The following is a 26,631-nucleotide window of genomic DNA, read 5'->3' as shown; positions in this document are numbered from 1 at the left end:
AACTCTAGTTAAATTAAGAAAGCTCTATCAATCATCAAATCATATAAAATCTAACAAATCAAAATTATACATATAATTACATTCATATATATCTCAAAAACAAGCACTCAATTGGACCCTAAAAAAAAGAACGAACACTTGAGTACGTTGAAGATGATTGATGATTCTCTCACTTTATATATATATATATATATATATATATATATATATATATTTCAATTGTTCCTTGACGTACAAGGAATAGTATACTCACTTTCAATCCTAATAGTATGATTTAATCCAATAGACAATATTTAATTAGCTTTCTTATAATTAATTTTGAAAACTTATATTTCCTATTACAATTAAAATAAAATAACAAAATTAGACATTTAATTAAATTTTAACAATTGTGTTACTCTTTCTGTTTATTGAATTAGAATTAGAAGTAAAACTAGAGATATCGTGTGTGTGTATAAAAATAAATAAATAAGTGCGCACAATTATCATTTAACTAAACGCCCTCCTTTAGAACTCTGGAAAGCGAAAAGAATGTCTTAATAGTGAAAGACGAATGAGAGGGGGTTTGGGTTAGGGTTCTTCAATGTGAAATTACCGAAGAGGGTTTCCAGGATTTGAGGCGGTGGAATCAGCTGCGGCTTAAGCAGCTCACGAGTTGGTCCATTGTGCCTTCAAAAATATTTTTTTAAAAAATTATTAAGTCTTCCCTTTTTTTTTTTTTTTTCTTTTTTTAAATGATCAAGGATGGAGTCATGTTATTACAAAATTATATTGCTCTCTCTTAAAACCTTGTTAGCTGCTGAAAAGTAATTTTAAGCGTGAAAAATCAGTGATATTCTTATATCATATGATATTGTTCTCAAGTTCTCTTTTGCGGTTAGATTTCCAACTTTCGACATAAATACATAGGAAGAAGAAATTAATCAAACAACTACATAAGTGATCAACCATCGCCACATGAGAGATTATAAAGTTCATTAGGACAACAGAAGCACAAAATCCTTGCAAAATTAAAAGATAGTAATCCAAAATCCCAAGTGCAAATCCATCATAAAATGCACAAAAGCCAAACATTATATTATAAGATTAAGCTCCAGGGTATTTGCAGACAAACAGAAGCAAAGAAGATCTTTTAAACACACTATAATGACTTCAAACAAAATGAATCAGTACATGCCAGTTAGAAGACTGCGATATGACAAGACCGTATGTATCACTGTTGTGACGACCCTGACGGTGTGTTATTCTGATACTGCTGAATCACTGGTGGTGGTGGTGGTGGCGGCAGCGGTGGCGGCAGTGTCCCTGAGGGCATTGTAGAGTGATAAAGTGGAGGGTATTGCTGATACTGTGGATGTGGAGGTGGAATATACCCGAATGGTGGATAAAAGGGCTGGTGAAAGAGACCTTGAGATTTAAAGGCATATTGCTGCCCTGGTTGCTGCTGCTCTGTGCTGGTTTTGTTCTCACCTGACCCCGTGGGCCCACTAGAAGTGCCTTCTTGAGATGGAATAAGGGCACCCATTCTTTGAGGATCCATCGACGGGTAAAATGTCCTCTCCTGCTGTGGGGGTGGTGGAATATTAAAGTAGTGCACTGCTGGGGGTTGGTCCTGAGTGCCAGGTGGTTGAAGTGGTTGGTTCTGCTGCTGGGATATAACTGCTCTCGGCAACATCCCACTATGTGCAACTGCTGCCTGCTGTCTTGCTTCGTCTGAGCCATCAGCCTCCGGTTTTGGTGCTTGCGGTCTACCCCACATCAGCTTCAGCCTCAGCCCCTTTATAACCAGCTTGTTTGAGAGTTCTTCAGCTGCTTTCTCTGCCCCTTCTCTTGTCGTGTAGGTTACAAAAGCGCAAGCTCGTTGCAGCACCATCCTTACGGACTCAATTTCACCATGGGCGTAGAAGTGATCCCTCAGGTCCTGCTCAGTGATTCTTGCGTCAAGCCCACCCACATAAAGGGTTTTAATGCTCCCATCCTCGGGGGGTTCCAGTGAAGGCATTTCACCTGCCTTGTTTAGTAGCTTCAATGCCACCGGATCATTCACTCTGCGACAGTTTAGAAAAGAGCAATACAGATTAATAAAACTGAAAGATCCAAACATCACGGTGCATGAGTACGAAGTGTGAGTTTGCATATGTGGCTGCGGGCATGCTTAAGTGGTGGGTTGCAAAGATGGTATGGGTGGGTAAATTCAATAATCACTAATCATAATGAATGTTACAATACATATGAAATCATTGGTACAGGTACTACACTCGGTAGAAGATGAAACAAATATAAGTACAAAACTAATGCATCTTCAAAACACTGGCTTTAAATTAGGTGCCAGCTCCAAGTGTTAAGTAATTTCACAGGCTACATCTTGAGATCGGAGTGGTATCACTGTACGGGATCAATATTTCTACTGTAAATGCAGTAATGCTCATGCGAAGAAGACGACATTTGGTAAAAATAGATACAACCAAACAAAATAGAATCATCCACCCAAAAGTTTGACATATGCACATAATGAACTAGAGGTTAAACTATTTTCAAGAGCAACAAACATCAGAAGAAGATTACTCAGCACATAAATTAAAAGAAAATTGGCACTTGTAAGAAAATTCTACAAGCACCCCACTCAACAGAGTTGGTGACCTGGTTCCTGATATAACTCGGGTACAGTTTCCACTTGATGCAGCTTTCTTCGAGGAGGATATATATTCAACTTCCTACCTTTTTTTTTTTGATTTTTGATTTTTTGGGTTAAGATGTGTTGTATAGATGCATAAATCAAAAGACTCTGCAACCAAGGGGCTAAAGCTTAGGAAAGTTGTCTCCTCTACCTATATCCCTAGAAAACTCAAAAGTACAAAATTCTCTTTACTACATATTACAAAATTTCTCACTCCACAAGCTAGAGCATAAATATCAATAACATCCATTGCTCAAGAAAACAATGATTTCCAAAAGCTGCAATAAACATATAACCCAATCAATCTTCAACTCTATACAAGCAGTAATGACCTTCTTTCCCATCACCGTATCTCACACAAAGTGACCTACCTTTATGTGTTTGGTTATCTCACAAAATACGTAGGAACAATATATATAGCAGCTTGATTGTCATAAAACAATAATGGCATAGGTGTCACTAGGATATGCTCTCTCTTGCAAAAATCAACTAACCAAAATACTCTCAATTGTTGTATGTGCAGCAGCTCAATACTTCACTTCCGCCTTTGATGTTGCCACAACGTTCCATTTCTTGTTCTTCCACGTAAATAAGTTACCACCAACAAATGTGCAATATTAAGAAACTGATCTCCCATGTAATTGATTACCAGCTTAGTCTGCACTAAAATAGGCGATAACACCAAGCAAACCAGAAGGATAAAACGCTAGACCTTCTCATAGAGCTCCCTTAAGCAACCTCAAGATATGACAGAGCTTCAAAGTGTTGTTTATATTAGACTTGGCATAAACTAACTAAACCCAAGGACAAATTCAAAATGCCCAAACAGCAGGGACACCACTTGATTGTTAATTTGTATGTTATAAAGCACGGACATGGATACTGGATACAGACAAGACACAATATGAATATGGCAATATAACAAATTCTTAAAAATAGCATATGGATACAGCAAGAACCCAACAATATATATTGTATTTATGCAGATATGTATATATGTATAAATTTAAAATAATAATTGTGTCATGTTATATATATTATTACTAAATACTAATAGTTCCTTACACTTTTATAAATAAAAAAAATTAAAATAATATGTATTCTATCACGGACATGAACAATGAGTTATTTTCCAATCTTGCCAGTTGATTCTTTTTTAGTTCTTTTCATCTTTTTTTATTTTTTTATTTTTTTTCCGGCAAGACGACAAAAGTGGGTGGGATTGTTATATCATCGATCACGTGAAATTAATTGTGTTTGCATGCATGCATTAGCGTAATATGTCAGTCTACATACAAGTACATAGAACACATGAATATATGTTTTTGAGGTAAAGGTTGATCTCTCACACCCAATTAGGGTCCTAGTATTCATTACCATAGCATTTAATGTCAATAAAGTGTGGTCATTATATGCATGCATGAATACTTGCATAAAGATAGGTGTGAATTAGAGAAAATTAACATGTATATGTTTGTAACTGCATGTGTATATAAGGAAGGTGGAGAATTTAGAAATGCCCACTTATAATGCAAAAATGGAACCCTTAACATTGGACATACCCATAGTAACGATCTTTAATATTTTGTTGGGACAACTCCCCAGTTAAGGGCATTTCATGCCGATAAGGGCACTCAGCACCTCTTGTGCATTCACCCCGTACGTAGAAGCTGCAAACATGTGCTCGGTTTCTCTTGTAATATGGTGTTGTCCTCTGAAGCTTCAGAATAGTATCGTTTGAGCGTACCTTTCCATATGAAGATTCATAGTCTATACCAGCTCTAGCCTGCATATAAAAGTATTTCTAATCATCTAAAAGTTCCATCGGAAGGGAATAAAAAGCTACAGACATTTAATAAATTTAAGGAGGAAAGAAAAGGAAAACATGATTAAGGGAAAGAATTCAAATCACATGAGAAAAGTTTATCGCACAGACCAAACTCTATATATTTCCCAAACAAATACAGGTCTCGGTGTCAAAATTAACAGACTACTTGTGATCAATTTCATATTCACAGGCTGTGAAAACAAAAATTATCGGCAAATTCAAAGATGGGCACCAATACTCAAAGAGGGCTTTAGGATGACATATTCAGAACAAAAGTTTCCAAATGAGAGTCTGCATTTAAGTGAACATATTATACCAAGGCATCAAAAATAGATGGGTCTGGAATAAATAAATTACATAGAATCTTTGATGTGCATTGTAAAAAAAAATATTTGAGAGGTTTCCCATTTTCTAGATTCATTCAGGTTATATAAATATATATATATATATAATGGCATAGTGCCCAAAACAGCATTGCAAGCACCCAAATGGGCATAAACAAAAGCACTCAGCTTAGGATCAATAGGATTGAATTGAAATGCTGAATGGATCATATTAAACATACATAACAACATATATCAGAATATGAAAGCTGCTCCCACAAAAGGTTAAGCAGCTCCTAAACACAAGAAGTTAATCATGTAGACTGATTATAGTATAACTTTTCAAATGATTACAATAAACAGAGTCAAGTTGCAATCTCTAATTTTTTTAAGAAAATTGAATTCATGATGAATCCATGTGTTCTAGGGATAGGTTTATGGTTATTTTCTTATTTTAGGGATTATATTATTTTGCATCCTTCGTCTTACGATTATCTTATTTTGTTTAGATTTAGCAATTATTTCTTTTGTTTGGGCAAGTTTCAGTTGTTCCGGTAAAGATTTGGGCTTGACTATGTAAAGCATTTGTTGGTAGTATAAATTAATAAACAGATTATATATTACAATCTCTCTCTCTCTCTCTCTCTCTCTCTCTTCTTTTTTCCTACATTGGGAGGTGAGAAGGAGAGAGGGACATACTTTATTGGTAACAAGTTAGCAGCTAAAGTAAATATGGTAGATTAAAAAGCATACCTTGCGATCATGCTCCTCTGCAAAGAATTCCCTGTTTACATCACTCTTTGGAATTGCTTCATTCGAATTGACGTTGAGAGCAGTGTCCCGAACCTGAACTGGCAATCCATATTCGAGATCCAAAAGACAAACTTGACAAACATTTTTCAACTTACTGCAAGTCTGGCAAACCTCAGATTTTTTATGTCTTGCATCACGACCAGGCCTCCATCTGAAAACTGTGAACGGCCGTGTGCAAATCTTGCACTCTTTATCATAATCTGCTTTTGTCTTCATTAAAACATACATGACACAAATACCAAAAAAATTGTTACAAGTTATACCAACAAAAAGGAGGACTAACTATAATTGAAATAAACTAGAAATTGGAAATCGTTTAAGAATCAATCTACTACAGAACAACATAAGCATTAAATTTTATCTAAAATATAATATGAAGTTTTGTATATAATATATAAAAAATTGACCTTCTTTAACATCTGCAAGAGGCTAGGATAGCAGTAAAAGTGTACAACTATAAATACAGTTAAGGCTGAGATCCGTGGACAGAAGAAATTTTAAACAGTGTGTCCTCTGATTAAAAATCTGTGCCGCAAATACGTGTTCGAAACTCTGCAAATTTCCAGGGATTGACACAATACACTCCTTTTGAACCAATCACAAGAATATATAAGGTCGACCACAGCTGCAGCCTGCACTCATACATGCATATAAAAGAAGACGTAAACAAGAAATGTAAAAGGAAAGTGCTAACAACTTTCTTATCTTAGAATCATTCTACGTATAATTTTCTCCCAAAGAAACTTTAGATTTCTTTAGAATTATCATCTATGTTTGCACCACTTTATAATTAGTCAATGTAGAAAGATAGGTACAGTGAAACCATAAAACAGTTCTCTCTGAAATTGGACCTTCTCTAACTCTATTAAGTTTTTAAAGAAAAATCCACCAACGAATTTTGAATTTTTTTAATGTTTTTTTGTTCTCCATATTCTTTCGAAAATTTGTCAACATGTCTAACGATCCTGTACACATATAAATATAATATGTACATATATGCATATATTTTTATAAGTACATACATGTGTATATATACGTACATATGTTTATATATGAACGCATATAAACGTATTTAGGCATATTAATACATAAACATTTAAATGTACATATACAAACACATGTATATAAGTGTACGTGTAAATATTTATATAAACAAATACATACATGTGTGTACAAATATAAATGTCTACATAAATTTCAAAGTTCGTGTGAAAATAAGATTTGGTCATTTTATAATCAAGAGCCAGTGAGTCTTAATTAATCTTGTATTTCATTGTAGTGTCTAAACTTAACAGATTAGGCTCGAGCTTGAAAAAACTCCAAAATCCAAGTTAATTTGGAAATAAAAAATCTCATTCAACTTCTGGAATTATAGTTGTGGAATTCTGCAATGTAGATTTCTAAACGAATTCCAAATTTATACGTATATCAGTAAAACCCAAAAAACATAAAATTAGAGTTGCCTCTTGGCCGCCAAAATTAGTTGCATATTTCGGTGACCACAGCTCTGGCGCGTCACTAGGTCTCCAGTGCATATGTCCAAACCATCTAAGTCTACTCTCTGGAATTTTCTCACCAATGGGTGCTACAACTAATTTTCCACTCACACCTACATTGGTGACCCTATTTCTTCTAATCACTCCACCCATCCATCTTTAACATTCTCATTTCTGCTACATGATGGGGTTGTTCTTGTTTCATTTTTAGGGCCCAGTATGACATCATTGGTCTAATAATGGTCCTATAAAATTTCATTGTAACCTATGTGTTATTCTTTTATCACATAAAATTCCACTAGCTTGCCTCCATTTTGTCCAAACCTCAAACACTAATACATACAATATTTGACAAATATATAGACCAAATTTGCAAATATGGAGGCCACCGAAATATGCAATTAATTCTGACAGCAAAGGAGGCTATGACTCAACACTAGCATATACAATATTTGGTAATCTAATGCCAATTTCAATTCCAAACACTCCAAATCCATGCAAAAACACCCCAAGTTGCTTTAGAATTAGACTCATTTAAATTATTAGATTGGTATCAAATTACTAACAAATGATATATGCACTCATGTTAGAGCCCAAAAGCAAAATTAGGGTTACTAAACAAGCAAAGAAGTTCAATTTCAATGTCTGGTAGTTCAAACATTGATAAAAGGAGAGATTAAAAGAGGATTACCATTCGAACGTAGGGGTTGTCTCCGAGACACGACTCGCATATGATTGGGAAGTCCGAGCGTTCCCAACCATCGGCTTCCACATTTCTCAATAACCTATGTGCCATAATTTTCCGTCTTGAGCCAATTCACTCTCTCAGTGTCGTCCCCAATGCCTAAACGCAACACACAGAATTAGGAATATCGGGTCGGTTTATCTTTTGGCTGTGTTTGGAAAATAGGGCTGAAGAGTCTCCAGTGCCAAAACGCAACACACAATTGCGTAGGAATATTGGGTCGGTTTATCTTTTAAGGCTGTGTTTGGAAAATAGGGCTATAATAGGGCTTTGTTTGGAACCAATTATTTTGGGAATTGGAATAGGAATAGGAATTGGAATAGGAATTGGAATTGGAATAGGAATTAAAATGAATTTCCATTTATATGTTAGGAACAAATTGAATTTAAAATTGGATTTGAAATGGGATTTAAAATACAAATAATACTATACCATTTTTGCCCTTATTTAAATGATAAATGATATATTTATTTTATTATAAAATATATTTCAAAATTACATTAAATAGACAAACAACGTGGATGACTACATGATAGAACTGAAACATAAAATTTATTTAGCAAATCAATTAAAAATGAACAATTATTTATTAATTACAAAAAACAAAACTAAGTTATTCAATTACCATCACCAACATACTTAAACCGACATATTTGAAAAAAGAAAACTAAAATGTAAACCTAAGTCTAAGCATTGATTTAATTAATATTTTAAATAAGTTCATTTATTAAATACTAAACATGCTTATTAAAGTATATTAATTACTTTGTAACAAAAATAATATGTATATTAACAAAAGTTTATATAAGTATATATTGATAACTGATTATTATATAAATTACTCAGCAAATTACTAGTAATTAAAAAGTATGCCACTTAAAAATTGATACACAACAATATATATATACTAAAATAAGTATATTAATTGATAACTATACTTTTGCTTATAGATTAAATTTTTAATTATTAATATATTTATTTATTTGTTATATAAAAGGCTTATGAACTTGGCTTATAAAAGTGTAATCTTTAGTGTAATCTTTATTCATTCAATATGTACTATGTAAATATAAGTTTTGTTGCACGTTGTGAATTATGAATAATTGGATTGTATGTTTTTTGGTTATAAAATGATAATATTTGATACTAACTTCTATGTGTTTATATTCTCAAGACTCGGAGATAAAGATATATACACGAAGGCTCTCATGCGGTTTGAAACAACGAACTTTTCAACAGATCAAAAGTCAATTAGGAAAATTACACTTTATTACTTTATTAGACCTAACCATAGTTAATTTACCATAATTAACCAATACATTTATTTAATCTCTCTCTCCCCTTAATCTCTTCCATCGTCTTTATAATCTCAACCATTACCGTCATATCCACACCATTACAGCCACCATATTCACCACTACAGCCATAACACAACTACCATATTCATTCTCCAAAACCGGATCCAGGTCATTATCTCTTTCTCTCTCTTCTTTTTGCACTTTGATTTATTTAATTTTTTTTTTTTTTTGCTCTATTTTTTTTTTTTTTTTTTTTTACCTTGATGGCTTGATTGTTGCTCTCTTTTTTATTTTTTATTTTTTAGTTTTTTCGTCGACCCATTATTCCATACTTCGTAAATAAGTTTTTTTTTTTTTTGTTCAAAGGATACCAATTTTTTAGGGCTTGTGAATAAGCACAACTTCCAATAATGGAGTCACAAACAGAAAGCATATATTGTTTAATCCTGCCATGAAAACAATAAAATGTCTCTAAATTTGGATTTTCTGGAACTCTATAGCTCAATACTAAGACAGAAATAAGAAAAATCTCTAAATTCAGGCATTACATTTTCCCTCAAATTTTATGTCACAAATACAATTATGGTAAATTAACTATGGTTAAGTCTGATAAAGTAATAATGTAACGACCCAAACCCGTGGGTTCGGACCGTTAACCAGGTCCTTGCCCTTACCCGAGGTCAACTAGGTCATACACTCATTTCTTGTGTCCATGGCCGTCCTACTAGCCGATCCAAGTCTCAAAATACTTTAGGAAAACAGCCCTACAGAGGGGTCTAAGTGGTACTGGTGGAAAAGGAAGGACCAACCGGCTAATGGCCCTTCATTAGCCGGCTGACAAAACAAGTTCAATCGGCTGACCTACAGGGTCGGGCGGCTGAAACGATGAGGAAAAATACAAGCTCTCAGGACTTTCACTGTAGAACCATCTGTCGGCTGATGGAGGGGGTTCGGTCGACCGAACCAGAGGTTTCGATCGGTTGATGGTGAGGGTCATGTAATACCCCTAATTTTAAAATAATAGTCCTGGTATTTTAATTACTTATTTAATTTCATTTTGATTGGTTTAATTACTTAATTGCTTGTTTGTATAAATTAATTGAATTAATTATTATTATTTGAATTACGTGAATTAATTAATTTAATTGTTTTCTTTTATTATTATTATTTTTTAATTAAATTATTGTAATTGTTTAATTACTTAAATAAGTTAATTGGATTTAATTAGGATTGTATTATTCTGTTATGTTTGTGGCCGACTAGAATTTAACTTAGGGTTTTCAATCTCTAAAGAAACCTATATATATATATATGATGTCTGTCTAGGGTTTATGACATAAACCACGAACAGAGAGTATTGAGAGACAGAGAGAAACAGAGATAAACGGAGAAAGGAAGGCTAGGGTTTGGCTTATACTAAGATTGAATCAAGGGGGAGTCATTGACGTATGCTCGTGGGTTGAACTAGGAGTAGTAGAGGTCAGTAAAAACAACTAAGGTCACCGAAGTTGCTAGAGACGACGATTTAAGATTTCTAAACTGAAATCAGAGGCAAGTTTTGTTCTAACTCTTTCCCCTAAACCTGTGTTCTGTGCATGCCTAGGTAGACTCCAGGGGTTTAATTAATGTTAAAACAAGTCGTTTATGCATGTTTTAACTATATTTAATTTTGTTGAATTAAACTGGGTTGCAAGTTCTTACAGTTCTGTTAACTGATGCATGCTTTGTTTGAGTTTAATTGATGTCGTTGATGCATGACGATGCTTTATAACTGTTCTGGGACATTGATTAAACATTAGAACAAGTGATTAACAGAATTACAGAGGCCTGGGTATTGCCGGAGGCAAGGAAGACGAAGCAAAAAACGTAGAAAGACTTCAAAGAGTGAGAGAGAGGGCTCCCAAAAGGTAGGAGCCAGCTCCCTCATCAATGGAGCCGGCTCCGAGGAGTATGGAGCCAGCTCCTAGCTGCATAGAGCAGGCTCCCTAAGTTAGGGAGCCGGCTCCTATGCCAAAGAAACAGGCTCTCAAGTTGTGAGAGCCTGCTCTCACCCAGAATTGCACATTGTTGGTTTTAAGTCGTGGTTTGGACTGTGCAGGGTGTTTTTAATTTGTTTAAACTATTTAAACTGATGTGTATGATTCCCATAGACCTGTAAAATATAGGGAAACAATAATTCATAAATGGATTAGGGAATGGACAGTGTAAAATTAGGGAAAAATCCTACATGTTGCACTTTGATTGTCAATCAATTTGTACATTGGAACTTGGAGATTTGTTTATATGTGATTATATATTGACTAATCATACTTAAACAGGGTTATAAGTATCATGGATTACTTGAAATTGATCATGCTTGTTTTGGAACAAATTGATATTTACCTACTTTTAACTATATCAGTTTATGGATAATTTGAAGGATGTAAATGCTTAGATCTATTTTAGCAATTTACATAGTTGAAACATGATTTTTAGGTTCTATAATGAATGCCTAATATCGTTATATATGTATTAATTTATAATGATGCATATTTTGGAGAAAAGTTAATGAATATATAGTGTTGTTTTATTAACTATACTATTTGAAAGATTGTATGCACCGGTATGGGACGGTAGCATACTAGGGATGGATTAGTTCAAACACTAAGTCCTATCTATTATGGATTGAAATATGAATTAACCATAAAGGTTAAGTCCTACTCATATTTGTGTCATGTCAATAAAATAATTGAATGACCTACTTTGGTTTCTGGATGGATTGTTATACATATATCAGACCACTATACCAGATGGATGATATTTTCTATTAGGAGTATACAAAATTGGTATGAGTTTGAGTCTCAGGACCATGGTTAGGGTGCGTATATCGCTTAGGATAGATAACTGGACAGTAATTGTTGTTCCCTGGTAGGTCTAGGTACACTTGACCACATTATGTGCGATTTGCATGGTATCTCTACTTAGGTTGAGACAGACCTATTGGACTAGTAAGCGTCCTAGAGTGTGTACTTATACATATATGGACTACTCTAGTTATTGTTGAGCTATCTAGGATGTATCTGCATATCGGGTTTCTGTATGGATCATAGTAGAATAGAACTTGCATGTGGGCCTGACCCACTCTCTTATTTTTCAAGTGTTCGTCAGTTCCAGGGTTAGAGGTTGGTCGTGCAAAGCAGATACAGACACTCATTCCTTCAACTACGTATGACTACTTTCCATGTTTGGCTTTAGATTTTATTTCAATTGTTTCAGTTTCAATTTGGGATATTATTAGGGGTCCACATGATGGATTCTCGAGTTATTAATTTAATGGAGGTTTTGGATTATTGGATATTAAGTTTTTAATTTTTAAGAATTTTTAATTTAGAATTCTTTCAGACTTTAATTATTTATTTCTTAATTCATTTTGAAATCTGTGTTCATTTACATATTGATTGTTTGGTATCCTTCGGATTTGGGCTTGGGCCTGATCAACCTATGTCTCGAATTCGAGGAGTATCACAGGTCAGCCGGCCGAAACAAGGCCCCTGAACCCTGAACTCACTGGAATGGCATTCTGGCTAAGCTACACATACACAACCTATACTGGACCTATTATACAGTTAAATTCCGAATTCACGGCAACAAAATATGGTTTTACACAATTAAATGGCCTCAACAATAGATCAAAATATAACATTTTAACCCATTCGTCAACAAGTGTTTACATAGTCACAATTCCCTTTAAAATACCAACATAAGCAATAGTTTACAATATATGGCCATGGCTTGCAAAAAGAATACATTTCACTACAGTTTTATGGCTTTACAAAAGTATAGTAAATATACAAAAGATAGCAAAAATAATTTCCTAGTCCTCTTTAAGCTTGTGAGGGGTCGGCATCCACTACCTCCTTTCCCGGCCCTGAAAAATATTAAATAAAGTGGAGTGAGCAATTTATTCAGTAGGTGGCGCCTAAGACACACCTCTTATAATCCCGTGAATCCAAACAATGAATGGGACAATAGGAAACGGGGTCATGCTAAGCCGGGGAAAACACAATATCAATTCCAAATTCAAACAAGTAAATGTCGTGCCATGAATGCAATGTCATGCATGTCACTCCCCATTTTCAGAAAAACATCCGTCACTTCACAAACCGTTAATATAACCCGTCCTTTGGTGACTCTGCAGTGACACGAGAAAAGGATTGGCTACTGTCCCTGACCCTTGGTACATCCGCGGTGTCATTTGGAGCCCAGATAGCTTAACCACGCTAGGGCAATCTCCCTAATTCCCTCTATGTTACATTAACATACCAGCCCTTTGGTGACTCCACGGCGACCGGGTTTTCTCAAAACTACTTTAATCAAAATATTTTCCCAAAAATCTCTTTTCCATTTGTTTCGAATCCTTTTGCCCTTTTTCATGCCCAATGCTATGCATGATTATCACATACTTTTCAATGTTATGACAATAAGGAGCTTCACAATTTCATATCATCAACATGTATCCATATAGCAAGTTCTAACAAGTTATCAAACACATAAGCATATAAAATCAACAATTAAACATGTTTTTTTTTACACAAATCAACTTATATACATAATCATGAACTTTATATACAACAACTAAATCATTTTAGAGGCAATCATCTCAAATTAAGCATGCTTAGCTATAATTAACAAAGAAAAATTCACAAGGGAACAAGAATTTCATGGATTAGAAACCCCTACCTCAATTTATGCAAAAAAATCCCAAATTAATGCCCTAAATCTTGAATCTCCTAGAGTGCACCAAACACAAAATTGCTCCGATCAACTCGTAAATCACTCCGCGATCTTCGAATTGCCGCAAACGGCTTCTAAAAATACTAAGTATTGAGGAAGAAATCAAAACTTAAAGTTTTGGTGCAAAAAGAAAAAGAAAAAGAAGAGAAAATGAGAGAGAGAGAAGACCTGCGGGAGTGAGAGAAAGAAAAGAGAAGATGAGGCCAAAAATAAGCCGCTTGGTCTTTTAATGTGGTGGTGGGTCCCACCACCAAAATTTTTAATTTATTTTCTCTTTTATTTTCATCTTACACCATATATATATATATACACACACATTATATAATTCCACACCTTATATAACACATTAAATAAAATAAATATGATGCAAATAGACCCAACCAAAATCCCCGTATACAACAATTCCGATAGCGGGCCTGTAATACTCCCGGATTTTCGGATACGGGTTAGCCAAGCCCACGCCTAATTACCCGAGGATATCAAACCAATTAGCAATAAACGAACACAAAATACAATTAAGATAAGCAGGAATAAATAAAATGCTGAAAAGAAACTAAAATGATAATTCAGAAACTGAAGCCTCAGAATAAATTTTATAAATAAGAAATTCTTCTGATACATTTAACTTCTCCATTTCTAATACAATTCGGGAATTCATCTGGTGGACCCCTAATAAAACTCCAACATTAAAAACAACAACTGAAGAAAAACCATAAAGAAATTCCTACGTTGTCGGAAGAATGAGTAGCCGTCTCTATTCAGCACGAATAAGCTCTAAGACCTGGAACCGTTTGTTACCTGAAAAATAATAGTGGGTCAGACCCACGAACAAGTTCTATTCTAACTACAATCCAAACAGAGACCCAATACGCAGATACACCCTAGATGTCTCAACCATATTTATATAGTCCGTATATATATATATATATATATATATATATATATATATATATATATATATATATATATCCACACTACAGGACTCTCACTGGACTATGATGAGGGTTTCAACCTGAATAGAAGGTAACATGCAAAACGCACCTGAGTGGGCATGACTACCTAAGCCTAATAGCGTATACTTCAACCAACATAGCCAGCTATGCATCCTACTGCATATACGCTCCCTAATCAACGATCCTGAAACTCAAGCTTATATTGCGGTACCATAAATTATATATATAAATTTCATCCAAATACAACAATTTGTCGATCAACTGTTCGTCGTCCAGACACGACATATAATTAGGATTTAAATGTTTTAATTAAATCCTTATCCTTCCTAATACAGAAATATAAACAACTATCCAATATGTCGTTCAACTGTTTTAGTTGACAAGACATGAAATCATGTAGGATTTAACTGTTTTAGTTAATCCATTCCATATGTATGAATGGGTAGGAGTTAGCGTTTTGATCTAATCCTTCCCTCCATATGCCACCGTCCCATACCGGTACATATAATGTATATGATCTGTAAATGATGCAACATTTTAAGCAGTACATTAAATAAAGTCCACATAATCCATATAGTTGATAAATACAGAATTTAAACATTCATCAACTAACAATCTATAATAAAATCCATGTAATTGACGAGACAACGTTTAATAGTTCGTCAATTTAAAATCCAAAATCCAACAGTTACCCATACAGCCAATGTATATAAATATCAACCAATCCATAAATCTAACAATTGATACTAAAAATATTAAATATAAATAGCAATAGTTCTAGAATAAGTATAACAATGGATATAAGTTAACATGCTTATCTGATGCTACTCCAACAATGTCCATATAATTAACTATACATATAGAGTATGTAAGCATCAATTAATTCCTAATAAGCACAATATAAATTTCATGAGTCAACATGCTTATTTTATCCATAAATCTAACGAATAATTGATGAATCAGATAGAGTAGTTCAACAATTTAAAATATAGAACAACCTCCATTTAATTAACGGAATATAATTTAATAGTTCCCTGATTAAAAACCAACCTAGGCACCAATAAAGTCTGACAGATAAATGACCCTATTATGCATCCTATATAGATTTACCAATCATAATTCAGTCATTTAAACTGCTACATCAAATTAAGCAATTTAATTCTCCCTGTCTGTTAACAGTATACAACTTATTCTAAACTCTATACTGTTCAAGATCTCTAGCATATAGTTCAAATTATGCATCCTGGTGATTTCAATACATCGTAAATTAATGTTTAGAACCCTTTTAATATCCAAAAACAATTCTGCAATCTCAACACATCCATACAGTACCCAGAAATCCTAGAACGCACTGAAACAAGAGAGCCTGCTCTCAAAACTGGAGAGTAGGCTCACAAAACACATGGAGCCGGCTCCCAATCACCTGGAGCCGGCTCTACACAAAGGGGAGCCGGCTCCCACTTCCATGGAGCCGACTCTCTCCCCCTCTGAAAGCCCTGTCGCCCATTCCTCTTGTTCTACCATTTCGTCCCTGTCACCGGCGTGTAAAAGCACCTCTGTAAGTTTTTAGTATTGTTCGTAGGAGTTCAATTTATGCCCGAAACTATTCCAGAACAATTAAACAAAGCATGCAATAACAACCACAGTTCAGAGTAACAAAGAAAATAACAGTTTGCGTGATAACCAGTTTTGATTCAAAAACAGAAAATCCATTTAAAACACTGAATTAAAATCATACAAGTTCTATTTTAACGTTTGAATGAGTCCTGGAGATCATCTAGCATGCACATAACACGGATCAAAGAGAAGAAGCAAGAAATAGAACTTGTTTTTAGGTTTTGGTTTGAAACCTTTCAACGTCGTCTCTGAATTTTCCAACGACCATCGACCACCATCAAACCTCCTATGCTCTGGTTCAATCTCACAAGAAATCCCTTCCTTCTTCCTTGGTCCGACCTTTGATCCACGGCCATAATCCTAACCAGTTCTCTCTGTTTTCCTCACAACTCTCTGTTATGACTCTCTGCCTTCACTGTGCCGTGAATAGGGTTCTAAAACCCTAGGCAGACAAACTACAAATATTTATAGGCAAAATCTATTTTGTAACCTAAATCTATTTACCTAACGAAAACAAAGAAAATATAATATATACCAACTATATGTATACAAGTCGGCAACCTAACCCCCCACCCCCCCCCCCCCCCCCCCCCGCGGCGGCAGAAGATATCAAAAGTATAAATAAAACCCTAAAATTATTTATACATTAAATGATGACTAAAATACCACAATCAATTATTAATGATTAATTAATAATTAAATTACTCCACATATACACATATACCTATCTATCCATGTATATACATCCATAGGTATTACCATACCCATTCCATCCTTAATAAAAGTAAATACTTTAATTTAAACCATTAAGTTTTAAACATTAAATTCCATTCTTTAATACATTAATAATAATACTTTCAATTAAACACCTAAATCATCAAAATCAATTAACAAATAAATTTACACAATACTTAATTCATCTAAACATAAAACACGAAACCATCTAAACACATAGCCACGTAGCACCTACAAACAATAAAATAAATAATAAAATTTCAATTATATCATTTTTAAAACTAGAAGTATTACAGGGCCCCACACGGAACCGTCCCACACGAAGAACGAAAAAAAATTGCGAAAAGGACCAACCTTGCATTTCAAAGAGTTCTGAACCCAGTGAAATGCCCCAACAACTCACCAACACATCCAGCACACCTCACGGTATCCGATACGCGAAACGGCGAAAGACGAAAAATGCCCATGCAACGACAAAAATTTCGATAAAATGAAAAAATAGCGAAAAATGGAAACATCACAAATAAAGTGTAATTTTCCTAATTAACTTTTGGTCTGTTGAAAAGTCCATTGTTTTGGACCGAGAGCCTTCCTGAAGAGATATATATATATTAGAATGATATTTAATAGGTTAGAGTTAATAGGGAGATTGTAATAGGTTAAGTAATATTTAACAAGGTTAATTACGAAAATATCATCTTAAAACAATATTTATCTTCCAAATCCCGTCAAATCCTGGCTTTTTAGATGAGATTTGGAACGGGTTAAAAACGGCATTTGAAATCCCATCATTTTTAGATCCCATTTATAATCCGATGATACTAAACAAAGTAAATCCTGTTTCCAAATCCAAATCCCATCAAATCCAGTATAAGAAATTGGAAAATAATTATGGACTATCTCAAATTGTAAATCAAACCTGAACTATATAAAAGGTTACAAATAAACCCTTCCCATCACCGGATCATATTTTTCAACATCCAAAGAGTCACAATTTTGACTTAGAACAAAGTCATCTTGCAACTAACCAGTAGTAGTATTTTTTGATTGCTGTAAGTGGTTAATATTTGAAGTAGGCAATTATGCATACATTTTCTTGCATACTAAGACGGTTCATTGTTCACAGGTATGTAAGTAAAGCATATGTTACCCGCCTCTGAAATCCCATAAAATTCTAAAAATGATGTTTCAAATTCCATCAATTTCAGATCCCAGTTTATATAAATATGTACATAGATTCAAACAGATTTAATAGATAGAGTTTGTAAAAGTGAAAATTTGAACTCAACACACTCAGTTCGTCATTCCAATAAATTATTTTTAGAATTCAACACACTTAATTCGTTATTTCAACACATTATTTATAGAATTGTATACACTTAATTCAACACGGATTTAAACTTATAAAATGTTAAAACACATGAAAAGATGTATAACATAAATACAACACAGATCCTCAATAGCAGAGTATCCAAATCCTGTAACTTTACTTGATTCTGCTTTACATCATAAAATAGCAGGGTGTACACTTCTTTACAAGTTCACTGTGAAAGCTAAAATCTGAGATATATATCACTCCTTTTATGGTTATCAATCAAGAGTCCCCACTTGCCTCTTATATGTGTACCACTTAGCTATCAAGAGAAAAGCTCCCAAATTGAGCACACTCAACACAGCCAAGAGCCAGAAGAAGTAATCTAGGTGACCATAGTTCAAATTGTCTGGTATCCAACCAACACTACCATTCCTAGTACTAACTTTCACAACAATAGTCACTAGAATTGTGTTCAAGTAGCTCCCTAGTCCACCAGTGGTGAGTGAGAGAGCAGTGCACATACTTCTCATGCCATCGGGTGCTTGCTCGTAGAAGAACTCCAACTGTCCTATGAATGTGAAAACCTCTGCACACCCGATTATGAAATATTGAGGGACCTGCCAAAATATCGACATGGGCATCTCATCACGGTCATAGTAGTTGTGTCTTCTCACAATTCCGAGTCTAATGAACTCCAGAACCCCTGCGAATATCATGGAGAAGATGATTATGATGAAGCCAATGCCCATTCGCTGGAGTTGAGTCAAGCCATTCTTGTGCCCTGTGAATCTTCTGGCAATGGGGACAATGATTCGATCGTAGAATGGCACCCAGAAGATGACACTGAGGACATCGAAAATGCCTAGTGTTGGTGGTGGGATCTTGAAGCTGGAGTTGCCAACACGAGTGTTCATTCTCTCGCCTTGCAATGTAAATAAGTTGCCCATTTGATTGTAGGCAGCAGAAAAGATGATGCCAGTGGCCCATATAGGAAGCAACCGTACAATGGCCTTCAGCTCCTCGACTTGTGTCACCGTGCAAAGTCTCCATGGATTTGCTCCCTTTATCTGATCTGATTGTATCTCCACTGCTGCCTTGTCAAAGAAACTGCATTTAACAACACTGAGTTAGAGACCGAGAGTTGATCACCATGATAGGTAGCTTAGGCATAGACAAATGCTATACACAAATGGAAAAGGGGGAAAATAAATTGAACACTTCACTTGGTGAGCAGTGTAGAAATTTTCAAATATGGTCGTTGCTTCTGGAATCAAAACAATGATATTATCATTAATTTTTGCAATGAGTTTGATTTATTTAAGTTTCTAATTTCAATTCTCTATATTATCCATGAAATAATGTATGCAAGTAAAAAAATATTAATTGATTCATGCAGCTATGGAACACAAGAGATCACTACATGTTCTCATGACACAGAATGATTCGTTATTCAGTAAATGAAATTGGATTGTTCAATAGATTTAGATAGAATGAAACATAATCTAAACATATGAACCATTTTCCATCTACTTGCATTTTGAGTATAAACAACTAGCTAGCCAAATTTATTGATTTAAGTACTAACCTAAGATCTTTGGTATGATCAAGCTTGCGACTTCCTTTGATTGGAGAGTGCTCTGCATCTGCAGTCTCGTATAAAAGAGAGTTGTCCAGAGGCACTTCAACTCGATATTTCCTCACAGATGCCACCACCACTTGACAGATTCGCGTCAAAGGGCTGCCTCCAGGTTTCTGGTACCGATACAACCTAGTACCCGAAAAGAAACTCACAACTGCAATTGCCATGGTCGCGGCTGGAATGCCGAATCCCAATCCCCAACCCACATTATCTTGTACCCAAATCAGCACTGTAGAGACAAGCGCGCCAACATTGATTGCAAAATAAAACCAGTTGAAGAAAGAACTCTTGTGTTTCTTCTCTGCCTCGTCAGCATCATCAAACTGATCTGCTCCATAGGCTGAGACACAAGGTTTAATCCCTCCAGTCCCAAGAGCTATCAGGTATAGTGCTAGGAAGCACACAGCACTCTGTGTCTCTGTTGCGTAGCAAACGTCTTTAGCATAACAGGTCGGCTTTAGGCCGGGAATTGTTGCTGACATTGTCAACAGTGTCATTCCCTACACGAATTTGTTATCTTAATTTTCAGTGTTTTCACAGCAAAAATGTACAATTCAACCAAACATGTTTTTAAACACTCAAAGAGTACACAAGACAAAATATCTTTTTGCAATGAATAAATTGGGCAGGACTTAATTCATTAGCAAATGAACTAGGCATTTGAAAATAATTGTTTTATCACTTTTCTTTCTTTCATTTTTTAACAGTTCATAGCCGTTCTACTTTGTTTTTGACACACAGACAGTCTATATCAATTTAAAAATCCATTTAGCATGAGCCTGGAGTTTTTTTTCCACACAATTGAAAGAAAGTGATGTCAATTACAACAAAAATATGTAGATTGATATCGCTATTCATAAATAGAACAACTTATATGACAAGTTGACAACCAATCCCTTTATAGGTTAATATGAAAAAGGGAATATGAATGAAATTGAAATTCTAATGACTCATGGCAAGAAAAAGACACATATTGAAACACAAAATATAGAAATATGTTATCATAAAGTCCACTTTTTTTGTTTTTTAACATTCTCTTATTATTTCTTGATGCTGTATGTTTTTCATAATAAGTCCTCATCCTCTTAATTTTCTGCAAAAAATCTTCAAAATCTTTGGGTTTTCTAAAATATGATTTACCAAACATGCACAGATTTTATACTCTAATACCATGTTAATAACCAATTATGTACTAAAAAAAAAAGTCAATTTTCAAGGAGAAGAACAAACAAACTTACAATGACATAGATAATAGAGAAGCTAGCAATTGTCCAATATCTTCCTAGATAGGCATCGGCGAGAAATGCTCCTATCAAAGGCGTGAGGTAGCATGTTCCTGACCAATTTGAGATATTCTTAGAAGCCGTAGAACTTTGCTGGTTTAGATGATGCTTGAAATAGAGAACCAGATTGGAGCTCATCCCATAGTATGCCAATCTTTCACAGCATTCATTTCCTGACAAGAAACATAAAAATCCATCAACATCTCGTATAATTAATTAAAAAATTTCAAATTCTGCTAACATAAAAAAAGTGAAAATTAAGCAAAATATATACCTAGGATATAAGGACATGCCTTCCATGTTCCTGTTTCCTTCTTTTTTGCAGGATTATTACGGTAATCTACCGTCCCATCTTTAGTGTATAAATCTAGTAATTGATCTTCTGCCATTGCTAAACCAGTCCAGTGTAATATATATGCTTGATTTAGAACCTTGCTCGCGGATTTACTCCCGAGACTACCAAGCAAGAGAAGAACTTGAATTTGTGCTACAAACTGCAGTATATAAAGAAAAGTGTTGGCACAAAATCAGCACAAAGGCAATAACTCAATAAAACATGATATATTGAATAACAAAACAATGGCAAGCACTGTACATTAAATAAGTTCTCTTTCAAGATTAATGTGCTTGTGTTGAAGAATTATGATATTGGACACTGAAGTTATAAACAATTAAATGTGTATAAATTAAGTTCATATATGTGAGCTCATCACTCCAGATGGAGAGAGAGAACTCACTGAACTCAGTATACATAGTAACAGCATGCACAATCTTACCTCTTTCGCCCGATAGCGATCCCCATATATGCAGGGAGCGTTTCTATCTCTCTCTCAATATATATATATATATAATGTGAAAATAATTGGATATGTTACAAGGGAATGGCTCTTGTTGATATATAAATGTGAGGCCATCAACAAGAGCCATTCCCTTGTAACATATCCAATTATTTTCACATTTGAAAATATCTGTCACTTCCAAAAAATAGTGTGTGTGCCCATCATTTTGTTAAATTGTACGACTTTGACACGCATAAAATGACCTTTGTTTTGTCTGTTTGTTAATTTATTTATTTGGGCAAGTAAAATGACCATTGCTTTGTTTTCTTCTTCTTCCCTTTTTATCTTTATCTTTTGATTGAGTGGAGGAGAGGAGGACGGTGAATATAGGATCAGGCACGGACCTACATCATGATTTTTTTTTTAATAATAAAATACCCTTATTAATTTGGTATTTTCAAATATATATCCATAAAATATTTTTATTGCCCGCTCAACTAAAAAAATTATTTTTTAGTCCCTATATAGGATACTGTTATTTCTTGGTTTTGGTATCACACAATTTAGGTTCAGAGTTTTTTGGTTTTTGCTATTTGGAAAATTAAGAAAAGATTGTGACATTCAAGTCTGTCGTGCTTGTCCTTGCATGTCCTATTACCTTTCAATAAAGCAGTGTTTTCTAGTAAGAAAATATATTTATACAAATCATAATAGAGATTAATGCAATAATGGTTTTAGAATATGAGTAGGGTTCGGCTGATATTGATAGAATATATAGATTAAACTAAGCGTCAATCAATGTGAACAGCTTTTGTATATTGGAAGTTATAATTACCATGAATGAGTATAATAAAATAAATAAATAACATTATGGGCAAGCTACGGCAAGTTGAATTCTCCCCCAAAAGAACAACATGGATAAATCTCTTTAAAAAATGAAAGTTTTTGTTTTTGTTTTTGTTTTTGAAAACAAAGAGATTTTTTAATTTTTTTTAAAATTTAAAAAAAAATTTAAAAATAATAAGTAAATAAAAAAACACACACACTAAGAACGTTTATCTAACATTTTCACTCTCCCCCTTCCCTCCAGTCCCACCAGAAGGAGTCAGACCACCCTACCTACGCGGCACGGATCTGAACACTTCTTGGCGTGACATTGATCAAGAATTGACTTGCTCTAATACCACTTGTAATTGGCCCCTCCGGCCTGCTCAGTGCGAACATGAACACCTCTTGAGTGGCGCTTGGCGTGAAAGTCGGTGAAACTAGATCAAAAATTGAGTCTAGCTCTAATATCACTCGTAACTAGCCTGACGTTAATCAGCCAATCAAAAATTTTAAGCTATTAGGAAATGTTGCATTACTAACTATCTAAGCCCATATAATCTGGATCCCATATAATGTTGCATACCTAACCATCTAAGCTCATATAATCTGGATCCGACTTAAGACAAAACCTCTAACAAATAGTCCAGATTACAGGTTCAGAATTCTCTGGGCCAGGCCCAATCCCAACCCATTATCACATGATCCTCCAAATCTCCAAAAATGTGGCGGGAATTAAATTATTAACCCGTTTCCTAGTCCCGCCATGTATGAAAATGAACCAACATATTCACTTTCCTCTTTCCCATCCCTTTCTTCCAAAGCCCTAACCCTAATTTTCCCGGAAAACCCAAAATTTCCTGGAAAAACCAGAGAAGAAAAATGTTGGAGCTGAGGCTTGTGCAGGGGAGTCTGCTGAAGAAGGTTATGGAATCAATCAAGGACTTGGTGAACGATGCAAACTTCGACTGTTCTTCCACGGGCTTCTCACTCCAGGCCATGGACTCGAGCCATGTGGCCCTGGTGTCGCTCCTCCTCAGATCGGAGGGCTTTGAGCACTACCGGTGCGACCGCAACATATCGATGGGCATGAACCTCAACAACATGGCCAAGATGCTCAAGTGCGCCGGTAACGACGATATCATCACCCTCAAGGCCGATGATGGCAGTGACACTGTCACTTTCATGTTTGAAAGCCCCAGTAAGCTTTAATCATTAATTTCGTTTCCCTACTAAATTTGTCTAAAAAAAAGTAAGGGTTTTAATTTATTAGTTTTTTTATAAAAAAAAACCTAGTTTTTATTTATTAGTTTGTTTGTGAATTTTTTTTTTTTTTTTCCTCTCTCTCTCTCTCTTTGATATTATTTACTCTATAATTCATGAATGATTGTTATGTGATGATCTTATGTATGTCTCTTGTTAGAAAATGATAAATTGCACCTAGAAATATGGCTAAAAGTAAAATAAGTCAATCCATAGCTTAGATGATTAGATCTGTTTTCAGAATGCCCAAGTAGAAGAAAGAAAAAAAAATGTTAAATGTATTATATATATTCTCTTTTTGTTCATTATATGTGATTTGAGAAAGTTCGAGTGGCACTCTGTTTGGAATCAAAATTGTTGAGAAATTGGAGTTTAGAAATGGTAAATGAATTGAAAGGATTTGAAATAAAATCCCATTTTTGTGTTTGGGTAAACTGGAATTGAGAGGCTAGAATAGAGTTAGAGTTGGGTAAACTGCAAATTTTACATCCCATTTTAAATTTCAATTCTTGTCAGAGCCCGTCGTTCCAAACATAGATTGCATAGAAAGGACCAAACAAATTTGTTTTTCATCTTTCTGATCCATGTTGTTGCAGGAATGTGTTTGTTCCACCAATAACTTTTTGTTGTGAGAAATATATTCCACTCAAATTATATAGAGTGTAGGATTATGCATAACAGGAGAGTTATATAGTTATATTTTCAAGTTACTTTGTTGCAAACAAAATAGAGAAGTATTATATTTTTCCTTTACTTCCATTCAAATTTTCCCAATAATCACTATTACTCATAATATTTCTGATAAGCAATTGAAGTCTAATTTTACACTTGTTTCTTTCTTGGGGGCTTAAGATTCATTTCCCTTTTTCACTCTTTTTTCATGTTTTGGATTCAGAGGTTTCTGACTCCATGTAAATGTTAGTATCAATTTCACCAATTGGACTTTATTTCGTTTGCCATTTGATGCGGGTTTGCTTCTGCTTATGGGTAATGGATTAAAGCTCAAGACAAGATTGCCGACTTTGAGATGAAATTGATGGACATCGATAGTGAGCACCTTGGAATCCCAGAAGCAGAGTACCATGCTATTGTTAGAATGCCTTCAGCTGAATATGCTAGGATCTGTAAAGATCTTAGCAGTATTGGTGACACTGGTGAAGTTTTAATCTATTCATTGTTATAATTAATGATTTATTGATATTTTCTACGTAATTTTGCATATAGTTGTAAAATTTGAGAGACTTTGGTTTGGCTTTGTAGTTGTGATCTCTGTGACCAAAGAAGGTGTGAAGTTCTCTACAAGAGGTGATATTGGGACTGCAAATGTTGTTTGCAGGCAGAATAGCACAGTAGACAAGGTATGTTTAATATAATTTTTATATTCCGTATGCTATTGTTACAAAAATCTAATTATAGATCCTTCATCAGTGGTCAAATTTTAAAATGAAATGTCGAGCGATGGAAATTCAGATATAGATATGTCGTGCGTGACTTGAATTTAATACAATAGACAGTTGACATGGATACTTTGTTTTATAATTTACAGCCAGAGGAAGCTACAATTATAGAGATGAATGAACCGGTGTCGTTAACATTTGCATTGAGATATATGAACTCCTTCACAAAGGCAACTCCATTGTCCAGTACAGTCACAATAAGCTTGTCCTCAGAGCTGCCCGTCGTGGTTGAGTATAAGATTGCTGAGATGGGTTATATCAGGTTCTATTTGGCTCCTAAGATAGAGGAGGATGGTGATGATGACAAGTCTTAAGTCAAATTGTTCCACTTTGTTTAGCTCAGCTTACAATCTTTATGTCCATTTCTCTTCAAATTAGCTTGCTTGCTGAAATTTTATAGGACATTTCTCATACATTTTCACTTTCCAGAGGCTTTCACCTCTAAAGAAAGTAGTAATCTAGATGAGCCTTTTTTTTTCTTTTTTTTTTTGCTTGTATGCCTTGACTTTGTATGAATGCTTGTTTTGTTTTAATTTTTAGTATTTGCAGAATCTTTCATAATATTGAGTTTTATGGATTTTAAAATATGAGAATTAGCAGCCTTCCTCAAGCTGCCTTGGCTGAACCTGGATATCATCATTTTGTATGCAATGAAAATGTATGAGCCTTTCTAAGATGGAGGAGTGTTCGCGTAACACCAACGGGAAAATTACCAGTTGGTTCAATTTCTGTGTTATTTTGATGTGAGACTTTTGGATAAAAGGATAATGATAGTTACTGAGGGACACTAAAGCATTGTCAGCTACAGAGAT

At 34.6% G+C, this 26,631-nt stretch overlaps 3 protein-coding genes across 6 annotated transcripts; 1 reads left to right on the top strand and 2 right to left on the bottom strand.

The window, feature by feature from the left end:
- Positions 1–1,048: 1,048 nt before the first annotated feature.
- Positions 1,049–8,099, bottom strand: LOC132307162 (zinc finger CCCH domain-containing protein 49-like). Of its 2 annotated transcripts, XM_059804847.1 has the most exons (5): positions 7,829–8,099; positions 6,049–6,273; positions 5,582–5,851; positions 4,240–4,463; positions 1,049–2,048 (listed from the first exon to the last, which is right to left on the bottom strand). In XM_059804847.1, the coding sequence occupies exons 2-5, from the start codon at positions 6,058–6,060 to the stop codon at positions 1,214–1,216; spliced, it is 1,341 nt and encodes a 446-aa protein (XP_059660830.1). In that variant the 5' UTR covers positions 6,061–6,273; positions 7,829–8,099; the 3' UTR covers positions 1,049–1,213. The 2 variants fall into 2 exon arrangements, with proteins under 2 accessions (XP_059660830.1, XP_059660829.1); XM_059804846.1 differs by lacking the exon at positions 6,049–6,273.
- A 10,568-nt stretch (positions 8,100–18,667) lies between these two features.
- On the bottom strand, positions 18,668–22,383 carry LOC132307161 (protein NRT1/ PTR FAMILY 8.2-like). Of its 3 annotated transcripts, none has more exons than XM_059804844.1 (5): positions 22,272–22,383; positions 21,770–21,989; positions 21,451–21,668; positions 20,159–20,712; positions 18,668–19,680 (listed from the first exon to the last, which is right to left on the bottom strand). In XM_059804844.1, exons 2-5 carry the CDS (start codon positions 21,882–21,884, stop codon positions 18,849–18,851), a joined length of 1,719 nt encoding a protein of 572 aa, XP_059660827.1. In that variant the 5' UTR covers positions 21,885–21,989; positions 22,272–22,383; the 3' UTR covers positions 18,668–18,848. The 3 variants fall into 3 exon arrangements, with proteins under 3 accessions (XP_059660827.1, XP_059660825.1, XP_059660828.1); XM_059804842.1 differs by lacking the exon at positions 22,272–22,383 and adding an exon at positions 22,233–22,267; XM_059804845.1 differs by lacking the exon at positions 22,272–22,383 and adding an exon at positions 22,091–22,224.
- Positions 22,384–23,868: 1,485 nt separating this feature from the next.
- On the top strand, positions 23,869–26,380 carry LOC132307160 (proliferating cell nuclear antigen-like). Its single transcript, XM_059804841.1, has 4 exons — positions 23,869–24,300; positions 25,364–25,516; positions 25,623–25,720; positions 25,909–26,380. The coding sequence occupies exons 1-4, from the start codon at positions 23,982–23,984 to the stop codon at positions 26,131–26,133; spliced, it is 795 nt and encodes a 264-aa protein (XP_059660824.1). The 5' UTR covers positions 23,869–23,981; the 3' UTR covers positions 26,134–26,380.
- The last annotated feature ends 251 nt before the right edge of the window (positions 26,381–26,631 follow it).

The sequence above is a fragment of the Cornus florida genome, unplaced genomic scaffold (genome assembly GCF_030987335.1).
Source record: "Cornus florida cultivar Cherokee Brave unplaced genomic scaffold, ASM3098733v1 CherokeeBrave_3.0.0_Hap2_Chr05, whole genome shotgun sequence".
Taxonomy (NCBI): domain Eukaryota; kingdom Viridiplantae; phylum Streptophyta; class Magnoliopsida; order Cornales; family Cornaceae; genus Cornus; species Cornus florida.
Note: the sequence above shows the minus strand (reverse complement) of the source record. Positions and strands in the feature narration are given on the sequence as shown.